Here is a 16,028-nt window from a genome sequence, read left to right on the forward strand (position 1 = left end):
GACTCCAGGACTGATGTCTCCTGAAGGGGAAAACACGAAACTGGCAGATCAACTAAAATTCCCTCCACCTAAAAATACTCAGGGGAAATGTACAGTTCTATCAGAGAGTTTGAAGTGAATTAGTATACTCTGCAACTCAACTGATGATTATGTTTGCATAATTTAAAATGTGTTCCTTAAAGGATGTGAATATTCATTTATTCAGAATGGGCGACCCAGCTATATTAAAAGGTTGGGGACAGCGTTATGTAGAGATGAGGGCTTTGGAGGCCAAGGGTGGTGAATATTGTAAAAAGAAGAAATCTTTTTCTTCCACAATAGGAATTTAACAGCTAACATTCAAATCAGAAAAATCTTCTGATAATAAAATGATCCTACTAACTCAAAAGATTGTGATAAATACCAGGGAGAAAAAAAAAAAAAGACAATAAAAACTTTGAAAATGATTCATCGCTAGGGACCAGGAAGCAGGAGTTATGAGCCATGTAGAAATATTGGGTTGATCAAAGAGTTCATTCAGGTTTTTCTATAGGATGTTACGGAAAACCCAGATGAATTTTTTGGCCAACCTAATCTTTTGAGTATTTAAGGAATTCATTATATGTCACCTGTCTTCCATTTTCATTCTGAACAAATTGAGAAATAAGCAAAAAGGATTGTCAGGTGGAATGATAGAGAAATGATCACTATTTTTAGCAATAAAGGCTAATTTGGGGAGATGGTGAGCATGAGTACCATTTATGGACTGAGTCCTCGTACTAGACCAGGGAGGCCTGCTCCCTTGATCTTAGGACCCCTCCCCACCACACACGTGCATTCATCATATGGAGGGTTTGGGTGCTGCCGAACTGAATAGTTTGAGACCCTTGAGCTGGGAAAAAGACTAGTGACTCATTCATACTACTTGCTACAAGTGACTAAAACAAGTATTTTATTTCAGTATTCAAAACCAAGGATACAGTAGCGTATTCCTACTGGCTCAAGGCACACTTCTATTCCAATATTTGAACTTTATATTGGATTTCTGAGTCAGAGATAGGTGAAGAGAGAATGAACTTTAAGGAGGAAAGCAGCAGGAACACAACTTTTTGAGCTTTTAGAAAGAAGTGCTCCTTGCTTGCCCTCTGGATGGGCTGTCCTGAATCGAGGCCTCTTCCCTGGTGTATCTTCTTTTACCAGTATTATTTATCCCTATTTCCTTGCTGATGTGGCTCTGAGAAGCTGCGGGGCACCCTGGAGGTCACTCAGAAGGTCCCTGCAGGAATCAGGAAGACAGCCAGAGTTTTAGACTGCAGGTTGCTTGATGCAACTGATGGATGGCCTGTGCTCCCACCCTCCTCTGAGCCCTGCCTCAACATTACACCTACCTTGGTGCCCAGGAGCCCTGAGCTGAGATGGTGTTGCAAAGAGAAATTCAATTTTTGTGTTTCCTGAGCATTTAAGCCTAGAAAAAAAATATTTCTGTCCCTAATGTAAAAATGACAGGCATTCATCATTTCTCATTTCCTAAATAGATGGAAGAAAAAAGAGGAGGAAGAAGAGAAAGAAGAAAGAGCAAGGATTTGGGCGTGTTGCTTTAAGTGGTATTGCAGAAACCACTGTCAAAAACAAAGAAGCCTGTACTGCCTCCCTTAACCCCGCAGGTTTTTTTTCCCCTGCTTTTATGGTTCTCATTGAACTGGAAGGGAAGAGCCACTGGCCAAAAAGTGAGCCAAATGCAAAGGAAAACAGTCATCTCAGGATTGGAGACCTGAGAAGAGCATTTTTAGAGCACACAGGGCTTTTAATTTGATATTTATTTTGACTTTTAACTATGCAAAATGGATCCTCTTAGAAAATAGATAGTTATGCTAGATTGTAGACCAGCCGGTGGTAAGAGAAAAAAAATAAACCCACTGGAATCACCTAAGCATGTAATCCCCACAGGAAAAAGGCAGCTTACTGTTACTTAGGCAGGGACCAAAAACTTCAGTCATATACACTGAGGATTAGCAGAAAGAATGTGGACTTTGGAGCCAATATTGGGTACAAATGAGAGCTGCTTAATATTGGCAAGCTACTTAGCCTCACTGAGCCTCAGTTTATTCATCTGTAAAATGGGAATAGTAACAGGGCAAAACTCATGAGATTGAAAAGATAGGTGAAAACTTCTGGTTCATGGAAGGTGCATAATAAATGTTAGTTCTTTTTTTTTGCTCCATCATGGCAGTCATTAGTGCTGGCCACCAAATCTTACCATTCTTCTGCCAATCACACAGTGCAACTGTACTTTCTTGCTTCCTTGAGGATAGATATGGCCATGCTTTTCGCTTTAGTCAGTGAAGTGAGAGTAGCCTTAATGCATCACTTCCAAACTGAAGCAAGTACAAGATTTGCCATGTATCTATTCTTTGTGACAGCAACTGGCAGTGATCTAGATAGTGACCAACTTGGAGACAGGCATGAGAATGACACAGCAAAATTCAGAGCACAGGTAGTGTGAGTGAGAGACCTTTCTTGTTTCAAGTCACTGTGATTTTCTGAGCTCCTGTCACTGCCATATAACCTGTACCCTTCTGATTGGCCCACTCTCCTAAAATGAACTGCATTTGCTGCAACTCATTAATTCATTCCACAGCTATATGCTAAGCACTGTGCTTGATGCTGGAAGATACATGATACTGATTCTTGCCCTCAAGGAGCTCATAATAACGGGAAAAGAAGGAGGTCATTGTCGGATGTCTTTTAAAACTATCACCCATCGATTCTAAGGTTTAACAACAGTCAAGGTTGGGAACTCTGTTTTTGTGCACATTGAATCCTTCATTTATGTTCTATTGTCTATAGATATTGATAACAGAGAAGCCAGATATTATAATAGAAAGTAGGAAAAACAGTATCATGTCAGAAAAGAGGGGAAAAAAGAGATGGATAAACTGACAAAGTAAAATATAAATACTTCATCTTTACGTTTGTTGCCACAACTCCCTGGCTCACTCAGTTTTCTTTCTTTCACTTTGCCCTTAAGAAAATTTAGTAGAATTTTGTTTTCCTTTAGGCTAAAGGTCAAGTCAAAAACAGTGTAAAGTTGTTTATTATCACTATAACTCTAGAGCTATTTCTTCCTGTAAAAAATTCCAATGATGTGGAACTTCCATGGTGGTTGCTAAGACTGTGTGCTCCCAATGCAGGGGGCGTGGGTTCCATCCCTGGTCAGGAGGATCCCCTGGAGAAGGGCATGGCAACCCACTCCAGTATTCTTGCCTGGAGAATCCCATGGGCAGAGGAGCCTGGTGGGTTACAGTCCATAGGGTTGCAAAGAGTCAGACAGGACTAAAGGGACTTAGCACACATGCACAATTGGTTACCCTGAAGTCTGATTTGTACAGAAAAGGCAAATTAAATCCATGATTATTTTCTTTTTTCTAAAACACTTTCAAAATAATGAGTTCATTCCTTATTACCCATCAACAGTGACCTATCGAGTTACTACAGAATCATTATGAACTTACAGATATAATCATACTTGATACATTTGAAACAATTGCAATTATTATCAATTTTTGGTGCTCAGATTGATCCATCCTTGTCTGGGGGAGCCTATTTCAATTGATTCCTTAGTCTTCCTGCCATAACCTGGAAGTGATTGATAGCTTCCTTGATTTCTGTAAATATCTACAATTAAAATGATACAATATCTGGGATTTGCTTTAAAATGATGGCATGGAGAAAATGGGTATAAATGAAATATGATTGACAGTGAGTTGATTGTTGTTCAAGGAGGGTGATGGCCCCATTGGAGGTTCATTATACTGTTCTATTTGTAACTGTCTGGAATCTTCCAAAATAACAGGCAAATATTAAAAATTCACACAATGACTTCCAGAATAAGACCTTAAATCCTTAGCAAGATAATAATCTTAAATGCCTGGCTTTGGTGAGAGAAAGATTTCAAATTTCTCAAGGATTCTCTTGACTTATCAGGGACATGTAGAGGTCTGAGTATAAACTTTTACCCAAAGTCAAAGATGGTGCATTCTCCAGATACGACGTTTCCCCTAGTCCCAGGAAAGCATGAAGAAACCCTAAGGAAGAGGGTGGAGGGTAAGGAGAGGGGAAAACTTCTGATGAAAGGTTTCTCCTAATGAGTATCTCTTGGCAGTTCTGGCGGTTATCACAGGGTCAGGTAAATGGGGCCTCCGCCAATAGCCGGTCTGTCCCATCTTAGCCCGCTCTTCGGCCCAGATTTTGCCTCCAGTCCCCAACAAGCCTGACTCAATTTCTTGTGGTCTAGGGGGTCTTGTTTTCCTGACAGGGCAGGGAAAATCACTGGGCATGAGGTCGAGGCCAGCGTATGAACGCTGTCTATGACTCAAAATGACAGTCTTGGGTCTCAGCTTCATCAGCCACAAAATTAAAGGTCAGCCTGCAAGACTAATGATCCTTCAGGGTCCCAACCAGCCAAAGCTGAGACTTCACACACCCTGGGCACGGACACACAACCCTGCAGGCCTCCCTGCCTTTTCAGTGATCGTCTTTACCATCATCACACATTACATCGCCTCCTAAAGAAATATGTGACTGCTGTCACTTTCTGCAGATAATTGTAGAGAAGGGGCCTGGCAGAGATGACCCCAAAGTTGGCAATACTTTCAGGTCTAAGGAGTCAGGCGCGTCACCGACCTGTATGATTTCTCCTCTTCGTCCTTGCCCGTCTGCAAATCCTGACCCCTGTCCCCACTGCGGAGAAATCTCCTAAGAGACCGCAGCCGGCGTCGCCTCTGCGCCCAGGAGGCGTGGAACAGAGGGCGCGGGAGCCGAGCGCGCTGCGGCCCCGCTCCCAGCGCAGAGGCGAGAGGGAGGGGCCGGAGGGGACCCGGCAGCACCAGAGGCGGCGCGCGGGGCTCGCGGCGGCTCAGTCTCCTCCCGAGCCCAGCCCAGGACGGCGAGAGCGGCGGCGAGTGCGAGCCGCAGCCCGGGCCTCGGAGCGAGGAGGCGGAGGGCCGGAGGAGGCGGAGGACCCGAGCGGCGGGCCGCGCTCGAGCCCCTGCCGTTTGCGCGTCTTCCTGGCGGATCCCGGTAAGTGCGGGCGGCCGAACCCAGACCAGCCGCCGGGCTCGGGGGCCGCAGAGGTCGGGGTCCCTGGATCCGGATGGCGTGCGTCCGGCGGCAGACTCACAGGTGGCTTCGCGGTGGATATGGGCGCCCCAGGCCCCGAAAGGAGTTAGCCAACTCTCTCCGCTCCCGGGTGCGGCTTCTGAGCCCCTCCTGCTTCTCCCACCCAAACCGCCCTGCTTCCGGCTCGGGGTAGTTGGGGGCCTGATGTCCGGGAGGCGCTAAGAGGAGTGCTCCCTTTCCCCAGCTACCCACCAGCGATTCTGGGAGATGCCGGCCAAGCCCCTCCCCAAGCTGCATCCCAGCTCCCGGCTCTCTAGTGAGGCGTCTGTCCTTTAGTTTTATTTTCCTGTGAACCCACCAGGGAAAGTTTGGGACCACACAAGGCAAAGTTGGGGCGGGGCTGGGGGTGCACTTGGCCGTTGGAGGCAGCTCGCGTGGAGCGGAGCGGTGGGTTTGCAGGTCGAGTCAGGCTCCGACTGGAGCCGATAGCGCACCCTGGGAGTTGAGTCCGTCGGTGCTATTTGCCCCGGCCCAGCATTGTGACAATCCTCGGAGCGCAGTGAGTCCCTTAATCGTCCACGGTAAGCATAGACATCTGCCAGCCAGCCAGCCGGGAATCTGTGCGGGGTTAGGTTTATCTCAGGAGGAACAGCATCTCAGCCTGGGTTGGTTTGGGTTCCCTCTGCAAACCTGAGTTCCAGCTTATCTCAATGTGTAACTGGCGCATGTTTAATTAGCTTGTTTTACCCCTGAGATGATCTCAGCGAATGCCTCTAAAATGAAACCGTTGATACAAGAACCCCCCCCCCAATCAAAACCGTTTTTTAAAGAAATTAAAAAGAAGAATCTTCAGAATGTCAACTGTCATATCTAGGTATTTCACCTTTCTCTGTGGAGGCTGAGAATGAAAACTACTTGGCTGTCTAACCTACTAGAGGGTCAGTGCCGGGGCTATTTTGGGCAGATTTTTGTGGACAAAGGTATTAATGCAATGTGCATATTATTTATGAAATACATATTTGATCTCTTGAAATAGCCTACTTGTTAGGAGTTGATTTACCAAGCTGTGTATTTTAAATATGACTAAAGGTTGGTTTTTTTTTTTTTAAAGCTCTAGCTGAAAATAATATCTAGATATTTAGGGAAGACAGTAAGAACATTCTTTTAAACTTACAATTTTGAAAGGCTTCTTGTCTGTATTTGATATACAGGAGAGGGTTTTCATGAAAAATAAGAGCCTGAGAGTATTAAGTGTCCAGAAAAAGAGTGCTGATCCTCCAGCACTCAGCCCTTTCCAAGTGACAGATTAAATCCGAAAAGTGTGCCTGCAACTGGAATTATGTAATTGGACCAAAAGAAAAGGCAGTGGTTTGGTTGTCAAATAGGTAGATAATTCTAAAGGAAGTGATACCTTTTTGAGCACTGGGATGTTATTTGTTACATGATTTAAAGTGGGATAAACAGAGATTTTCATCTACATCTATAACATTTTTTTATTTAACATACACAAATATGTAGTCTATGTATTTACCCAAATGTTTGCCTTTATACACACATTTTAATAAGTGCCTAATATGTCACATCCTACTTTTAATGCTTCATATATTTTAAATCATCCTCAAAGCATTCCTTGGTGGTAGGTGCTGTAATTATCCTAATTTTTGAAATGGGGAAACTGAAGTACAGAAGAACTAAGGAATTTAACCCAAGGTCACATGGCTGGCTATAGGATAGGATTTTTTTCATATCTGCCAAATTGTTTTGTAAAAAAAAAATACATGATTTTATGATTCATGTATCCTTGTTTTTATTTTTATTTAAGCATAAATGTTGAAAATATTTCCTGTGAAGCCTAAGAATCCCTGATTGTGGAAGCGCCTCACAAGCACTGTTACCTGTAAAGAAAAGAAAAGTATGAAAGAACCATCTGGTTGAATCTACAAATTTAGAACCATCACATCCATGAGAAGACCCAGGATGGATCTGCACCAAAGCACAACCATCTCTTTCCTTGAGAAATGGTATTCAGATAAGTCACCGTCTGGCTGCAGGAGACATTATAATGTCAGGAAAAAACTGAAGTTGATTCGAATCCTAGGCCTTTTCATGGGCCTGGTAGCCATTAGCACTGTCCCGTTTTCAATCAGTGCCTTTTCTGAGACAGAGACACAGAGCACAGGAGAGGCCAGGGGTGCAAGTGGCCCCGGGGCAGCACACGGATACCACGAAAGAACTCTCTTAGATTTAAATGACAAGATTCGAGATTATACGCCACAGCCAGCTCTTTCTCAGGAAGGCATGTCTGAGAATAGTACAGATCATGCCCAAGGAGACTACCCCAGAGACATCTTTTCCCTCGAGCAACGAAGAAAAGGCGCCATCATTCTCCACGTCATTGGGATGATCTACATGTTCATAGCCTTAGCCATTGTCTGTGATGAGTTCTTTGTTCCCTCGTTGACTGTCATCACCGAAAAACTGGGCATCTCTGATGATGTGGCTGGGGCCACCTTTATGGCTGCCGGGGGCTCGGCGCCAGAGCTTTTCACGTCTCTCATAGGGGTGTTTATTGCTCACAGCAACGTTGGCATTGGCACGATCGTGGGCTCAGCGGTGTTCAATATCCTCTTTGTCATTGGCATGTGTGCTCTGTTTTCCAGAGAAATCTTAAACCTGACATGGTGGCCGCTCTTTCGGGATGTGTCCTTCTACATCATTGACTTAATCATGCTGATCATATTTTTCCTGGATAACTTTATCATGTGGTGGGAGAGCTTGCTTCTCTTGACAGCTTACTGTGGCTATGTGGTTTTCATGAAATTCAACGTCCAAGTAGAAAGATGGGTGAAGCAAATGATAAATCGCAACAAAGTCGTCAAGGTGACAGCGCCAGAGGCCCAACCAAAGGTTGGTGGCAGTGGTTGTTTACTTAATGTTCTTCTTGGCCATAGTTCTGAATTCTTAGTTTTTGAGATCAGCCACTTTTTTAATCAGATGGCATTGGGGGCTGTAATGGATAGCAGGGTACTTTCTGCAGTTCTTTGATAGCCAGACAAACAATCACAGTGGGAAAATTTGGGGGGTACTCTGGAGAATGTCTACTAAATTCTCAAGCTGTTTGCCTCAGAGTAAAACATTTGTAAATATAGGTTACATAAGCTTCCCAGAGAAGACTCAGCAGTTATTTGTGTCTTATTTTGTGCATTGAGGCATAGTAGTTTTGTGAGCAGTTTTATTTTCATGGGAAAGTACCTGTGTGTGCTTTGCACATTGCAGGGCTTTCTCTATTTGAATGAACATATGACAGGTATGAACCATCTCTTTAAATGTGCTCAGCAAAGAAAGTGTGTTTGGGTCACCAAATATGGACCTGTAAGTCAGCAGCCTAGAGCCTCACATGATTGGTCATTCAGGTGGCTCATGGCCATGCTTCTTGATCCACACAGTGATGCTTCAGACCACTCAACCAGGCATGGATCAGGATCCATGAGAGTCAGTGGCAAGCCATGCTGCCTGCCTCTGTAGCTCGATGGCCCATTTTGCACACCATGTTAAACATGACCCAAAATATTTTCTAGAGTAGGACTTGAGGGGGTTTTAAAGACAACCGTGGTCATCCTGTCACATAGGTAGCAAGTAAACTGGTAAAAAAAACTTAAAAGAAATTGATGTGAAAAAATATAGGTTAATTTTTAAAAATAATCAGTAATATTTACTAATGGGAAAATTAGTAAAATTTTATGTTAAGTAGAATGATGCAGTTTTGATTTATATCCTAACATTGGAATGTCGTCTCAGATTGTGATTTTAAACAGAAAACCAAAATACATATGCAGACTTTTCATTCTGGCATCTGGGGAAATTCTCATGTATGCAGAAAACAGATGTTAGGTGGAGGGTGAGATGTTTTTCCAGAGTGAAGAAAAAAATGATATTAATTTAGCATAATTCCTCTATGTTCAAGTTTCATGACCATCTATCATTTTTGTAGCAGCCATGAAACAGAAGCAAAGTACAGACAAAAAACTGCTAGTGATATTTTTATTTATTCCATGCAAAAGAGAAATATTCTGGAATGTATTTTTTCTAACCTATCACTCAGTGTATGGTTGTCTGTTAGAAACTATAGTAAGAAAAAAAAAAAAAAACATGGCAAATAGTATTCAGATGTGATACTAGTCTGTATCCTTAAGGACGTAAGATAGGGTCATCACTGGAGCCCCCTCCGTAGTCTAATTTTGTAGTCCAAAAGATGATCCCTCAAGCTATCTTGTCAAAACTGACTGCAAGTTTAAGTGGTTTGCATTAGTAGTCTATGTGTTTATTCCAATTAGAATGCTGAACAGTTGCCAAGGGAAAGGCAGATTTTTTAGAGGCAAGGAAATGATTTGGTGCCTTATAAATATCCTGGGCACATCAAGGATAAAAAGTCTTTTTGAGAACTCAGTACTTTTCGTTTTGTTACCGCACAGTGGAACTTCATTAGCTTAGACACAAATGAAGTCATTCAATCATGTCCGACCCTTTGTGACCCCATGGACTGTAGCCTACCAGGCTCCTCCATCCATGGGATTTTCCAGGCAAGAGTACTGGAGTGGGTTGTCATTTCCTTCTCCAGGGGATCTTCCTGACAACTTAGACACAGAACTCGGCTAAAGGTTACATTGGCAACAAGTATGAGGAAGGAATTTGCAGAGTGGTCCAATGATGTATTGAAGATTGCAGGGGTATTTTGTATTCTGCTAGGAAGGGAGAAGCTGGTTTTGTGCATTTAGTAATAACTTTTAAAATATGGTCTACAGACAGTTTTTAATAAATTATGTCACTCATTAAATCAGCTCTTGCAGGAAATTTACCCTACTATATTAGGTGACTGTCATGTCATTTTTATGGTAATTTAAAAGTCAATAACTTAGGCTGACATTCCTTAAAGTTGTTATTTATATCCATAATTTTTGCTATGCTTAATATTATGCATCTAAAAAATTTGGGAATTCTGGACTTACCTAATTAAAAAAGAAAGCAGATTATATTCATGACTATATCTCCTGTTTCTGATTTACCCCAAAAATATGTTCATTGTATTGTTTTCCTTTGAGCACCAAATAGTTTTAGTTGTTTCATTTAATGATTATCATTTATTTTAGCATTCAGAAACTAGATTGAACTATAATCATGGGACAAGAATTTTTTAACATTGCTATGTCTTGTTTGGTATACTAGAACACAGATATTTTCAGGCGGACCAATACATAATGATGTGTGATTTCCTTTACGAAATTTTACCTTGCCAATTTCACTTTTGAATTTTGTTGGAAAAAAAGTTTTTTCAGCAGCTGGTCTGTATCAGATGCCTGATTTCAGAATCTTGTGGAAATTTTGCTCTCTGAGCACTGAACAGAAGATGCGTCAAGGAGAGACGGGTCCTTGAGCTTGGCGCTGTTGTTCTCTGATGTAAAAAGTTGATTTCTGGCTGAATACCCCCCGCCTTTTCTACCTAAGTCAGTGCTTCTAACATCATCAGAGCACTCAGAGAAAGACCCTGAGCCAAAGACATTCCTTGATGGAGTCTTCATAGAGAGGAAGGTGCTATATAAGAATTTAGGAAGCAAAATACTAAGCCTGTTTTAGGCAAGGCTACCTCATTGTTTTATATGTGTAGGTATAGAGCAGGGGAGTATGGGAAAGTGAAGGAAACATAGAAGTCATCATGGTTCCTCCTGGAAACTCATCAATTCTGCTGAGCTGAAGGCAGTGAAATATCTTTGAAACTACTTGCTTCATGAACAAGTTGAAAATCTTCATTTGGTTTCATTATTGATGATGGGGCAACTATGGAGTGTGGAAAAATAGAAAATGTGAACATTTTTCTCATAGTTAAATAATAGCTTCCCATTTTATTTAGCTATTCCACCTGGTGTGTGGCTTTTTAATTTGATTTTTAAATTACATCTTTTAGTAATAATATCCTTTAAAAACATATCATTATCATTGAGTGTCATGACATGGTAAAGAGACCCTGGACTTTGATTCAGGAAAAAAAGGTTTTAACTCAGGTATGTAATAAGCCGTGTAACTGCAGAGAAGTCACATAAACTCACTGAGCCTCAGTTTCCTAATTAGGAAAATGAAAATAATAATACCTACTTCATAAAGTTGGAAAAATTGTTAAATGAAGAAATGAATATTAAGCCACTAACATAGTCCTTGGCAAATGTGGGTTCTTCAGTAAGTGTTAGTTCCCTTTCTTTTATCTTTTGTCCTTAAGTGGAAAGTGAGTCAGAATAAATTACTTCAAATTTGAGCATTTCAAAATATTTCTTGAATATTATAGTTCATGTCAGTGAATCATCAAGTTAAGCAGGCCATTGTCTCTCTTAGGGGCGTGTGATATTTGTCATATTATAATATTTATAAGCTTAATTTCATATACAGTGAATATATGCAGGGAAGATATTATAAGCTCCAAGGAAACCTTCAAATACCTTTGCAGTCCTGAAAGTTTATTTTGTAGAATTTTGCTTGCAGTAAGTAGGCCATTGACTATGGTTTTGATATATCTATACTAAGCAGAGATTTTTTTAAGTGTATTTTTATTTATAAATGACTGGGGCCCTCTTCTAAAAGCCTCTCCATGGCTGGTTAGGAATTAATTTGAATTCTGCAGGATGTAAAGCAGTGGACTTTGAGGGCATTTGGTGTGTTTTGCTATGTGCCTGGCTTGGCTGCTGAGGTCCGTTGATCTGCTATGGTGCTAGGCTGTCATTGGCCTAGAAAGCAGCTGTCCATGGTATTTAACTTCTTCTTAGACTTGGCACTGTAATCTGACAGCAAGTCAGCCCAGTTCAAATGAAGGGAATGGTCTAAATAAAGATGCTTAAAGCTGGATAGTTGAAGGCAGGCTACTTAGTAATGTAAGTGTGCCTTGCTTTATTCATTTTGTATGTTCCTGAAAAGTTGCTTGCCAGCAGAGTGTTTGCAGTGTGAATTGTTGTAATGGTCATGGGAAAATCGAAATTGAGACAGTGTTATAAATATTCTTCATAAAGTAAAATGTTTCTGATAAGATACTAAACCATAAATAATTATATAAATACAAATGTTTAGTCCCAAGCTTTCCTAAGGCAAAGAATATATTATAAATTCAACTTTTGTTCACCCTCCATACCCAGCAAATAAATTAATAAAATTAATGTACAGATTTCAAAGAAGGTGAGGTAAGTTCGTCCTTGTAACGAGCAAGTATTAACTTGATAGACTTGGAAACTCTCTGTCCTCAAAAGAAAGAAAACCTAGGCACTAAACTTCTTAACCATCTAGAAACCTGTGATTGCAGTGTTCTTTTGAGTTCCTGGACCCAATTCAAATGTGTGGGGGTGAGGGTGGGGCTGTTTCCCATATAACACCAACGAATTCTCAGACACTAGCAGGGTGGCCAAGAATTTAACTCAATTCTGACACTGTCTGCCCAGAGATAGCATCAGTTTTCCTCGGGTTAAGGGTTCAGTCCTATAAGACTGCCCTCTCCACCCACCACTTCATAAGCAAGTCACCAGTCCAGGTTGTTACCTGTGCTTCTGACCGACTGTAAGTCAGAGGTTCCAGTGACCCCTCCTCGGGGTCAATGAATTTGCTAGAGGATCTCACAAAACTGAGAAACAGTTCATTATTAGATCACTGGTTTATTGTAAAAGGGTATGACTCAGGGGCAGTCAGCTGAGACATGGGGAAGGCCGGGGACCTTCTCCAGGCGCTGCTCTCCCAGCATCTCCAGTTGTTCACCAACTCCCAAAGCTCTCTAAACTCTGTCATTGGATCAGGAAGATCCCCTGGAGGAGGGCATGGCAACTTCCTTCAGTATTCTTGCCTAGAGAATCCCATGGACAGAGGTGGCTCCAGTCCATAGGGTTGCAAAGAGTCGAACACTACTGAAGCAACGTAGCGTATATGCACCCATGGAGACTTCATTACATGGGCATAGTTGATCAAATCATCGACAATTGGCAATTGATTTGCCCTCCAGCCCATCTTGGGCTTCCCTGCTGGCTCAGTGATAAAGTATCTGCCTGCAATGCAGGAGACCCAGGTTCAGTCCCTGGGTCAGGAAGATCCCCTGGAGAAAGGAATGGCAACCCACTGCAGTATTCTTGTCTAGCGAATTCCAGGGACAGAGGAGCCTGGTGGGCTACAGTCCATGGGGTCGCAAAGAGTCAGACACGACTAAGCAGCTAACGCCTCATACCAGTAGGTGGGAAGTGCTGTCTATCTCTCCAACACATCTGTCCCTGCAGGAAGGGAGTGGGACTGAAAATTCCAACTTTTAATCATCAGTTGGCTCCATTAGCCACCAGCCCCAATCCTTAGGTGCTTTCTAAAAGTCACCTCATTAACATAAAGAACGACACCTGTGTCACTCTCCACACTTGGGAAATTCCAGGGGTTTTGAGAGCCATGAACTGGGAACTATGAACAAAGACCAAATATATACGAGAAATGTATTTTGGTCATCTTAATGACCAAATATATATTTCTTATAAATCCAGTATCACAAGTCTGTCTGTTGATCTAGGAATACAGCATGGTGCTATTTTCCTTGTTTTGTTTCCCTCTACTTATGTTAAAGCAAACCTTTCAGTTACTGCATATGATTCAGAGTGAAGGAGGCACTTTCAGAGACTCAGGAAGTCCAGTGGATTTTTATTCACAAAGGTCAGGTTGCATATATCTGTTCCCCTTGCTACCCTGGTTTCTCCAGCAAAAAAGGACCTGCACTTTGTGAATCCTGACAATGTTGAGAGCTAGAAGTTACCACCGCTTCCATTCCTACTTTCTTCCTTTTCCCTCCCCTTCTCCCTATCTCATTCATTTTTTCTTTTTTTTTTTTTTTTTGGTAGAACCAGATAATTTGTATTTTAACTTTAACAAGGAATGAGATTAAGTCACTCTGTGAGGCGACAAGAACATCTTTTTAGATAAGTCTCTAGTAACAGCATATAGCAGCATTTTGTTTAATTCAGTTTGGCAGTCATTATCTTTCAGCTGGAATATTTAGTTTACTTACATTGATCGTGATTACTATTACATTTCAATTCTTTCCTATCATGCTATTCTGTACTTTCTATTTGTTCTGATCTGTTTCTTTTCATAATTTTTTTCTCCTTTTTTGGGGGGGTGGATTTTTTTTCTAAGTCTGTTTTTCCTGTTAGTAGTTTGAAATTTATACATCCTATTTATATTCTTTTAGTGTTTACCCTAAATTTTTTAATGAATATATTTAACTCTAGTATCTTTACACTCCTGCTAAACATCCTAAGAGCCTTACAACCTTTTAACTCAGTCAGCTCTCCCCCATTGTAAATAATTTGAAGTCTACAATCAAAGTTCTACCTTGGTGTTTCATAACAGTTTTATTGAAGTATAACCTTCACATTTTTAATCCTACAAATTAGACATTATGCCATCAACGGTTTTAGATATATCTACATTTTTACTAGTTTTTCTTGTCCCTTCTTTTCTCATCGTACTTTTCTCTATGTTTTTTTCCTATACTGACTTGCTGGCTTTTTGAGGTCTTTTGGCAAGAATCTGTTAATAGTATCTGCTAATTTCTATTTGCTCACAGATCTGTTTTCACACTTTTGTTCTTGAAGGATAGCTTTGGTGGGTAGAGAGTTATTTTCCCATTCCACTTTGAAATAGGAACAATAATTTCACTGCCTCTGACTTCCATTTTTGCCATTGAAAAGACCGCTGCTGGTGTGAATGTCGCTCCTTTGTAAGAAGTTTGTCTTTTTGACTACTTCGTAAGGTTCTTCTCTTTGTTTTTGGTGTTCAGCATATTCTTGATGCTATGTCAGGTGTGATTTTCTCACTTATTTATCCCCATTGTCATTCATTAGACTTCCTGAATTTGAGGATTTAGTGCCTCCCACCAATTTGACCTCTATCTCCTTTAGAATTCTGATTGGATATACGTTGTATCATCTCAGCCTTTCTCCGTGTCTTTCAACCATTCATCTTTTTCTGTGTTCTTCTTTCTGATCATTTTTTCATATCTGTGTTCTACTTTCTGATTTTCTCTTCAATTTTATCTAACCTGCATCTGTTTAGTTTCTAATTGTTATTATTATATTTTTCCTTTCTAGAAGGTTTTTGTGGTTCAGTTTCAACACTGTCATGTTGATTTTCATTGTTTCTTCTTACTTTATTATTTAATGCCCTCTTTTCATTTTCTAAACATACTAAATATATTTATATTTTAATTCATAATTGGTATTTTTAGTGTTAGTATCCTTGCAGTCTAGTTGTGTTGTTTTATGTTTCATGTGGGGTTGTTTCTTTTTATATTTAATGATTTCTTTTATTTATTTATTTTTTGTTTTTATTTTTACTTTATTTTACTTTACAATACTGTATTGGTTTTGCCATACATTGACATGAATCCACCACGGGCGTACATGAGTTCCCAAACATGAACGCCCCTCCCACCTCCCGCCCCATATCATCTCTCTGGATCATCTCCATTCTTTTAAAACTTTGAACTTCTGTTCTTTGGGACTTGACCTGTGGAATGACACGGAAGTCTGGGTTCTAAGTGTATCCCCACAGAGGGGACTCATTTGCTTCTCTGTCAAGTGCCTGGGAACTCAACCAACCTGGAATCATTCTAACCCAAATGTTTAACTTTTTTTACCCAGGTAGTGTAAATTCAGACTCCAAATCCAGGAATGAGCCCATGGTTGGAAATTCTCAAAGGAGACTGGTTTTTTTTTTTCTTCAGTACCACTCAAAACCAAGACCAAAATAGGCATACTCTACTATGTCCCTTTGGTAGGCAGATTTTTTCCCCCTCATTCACCGACTAAGAGTGTCAACCCTTCAGGGTTTCTAGTTCACTGGGAGTGGAGGTCTCCCATTGGGAGTGGAGGGAG

General features: G+C 41.1%; 1 protein-coding gene across 4 annotated transcripts in view; it reads left to right on the forward strand.

The window, feature by feature from the left end:
* Positions 4,846 to 16,028, forward strand: part of SLC24A2 (solute carrier family 24 member 2) — a 276,401-nt gene continuing 265,218 nt past the window's right edge. For 3 of the 4 annotated variants that reach the window (XM_013965891.2, XM_013965894.2, XM_018051915.1), the window contains exons 1-2: positions 4,846 to 5,058; positions 6,920 to 8,004. In XM_013965891.2, coding sequence (XP_013821345.1) covers positions 7,060 to 8,004 — 945 coding nt within the window. In that variant the 5' untranslated portion in view covers positions 4,846 to 5,058; positions 6,920 to 7,059. Of the gene's footprint in view, positions 5,059 to 5,528; positions 5,679 to 6,919; positions 8,005 to 16,028 lie in introns of those variants that run through there. The other variant, XM_013965892.2, reaches the window with a different exon arrangement.

Source organism: Capra hircus, chromosome 8, assembly GCF_001704415.2.
Source record: "Capra hircus breed San Clemente chromosome 8, ASM170441v1, whole genome shotgun sequence".
Lineage (NCBI taxonomy): Eukaryota > Metazoa > Chordata > Mammalia > Artiodactyla > Bovidae > Capra > Capra hircus.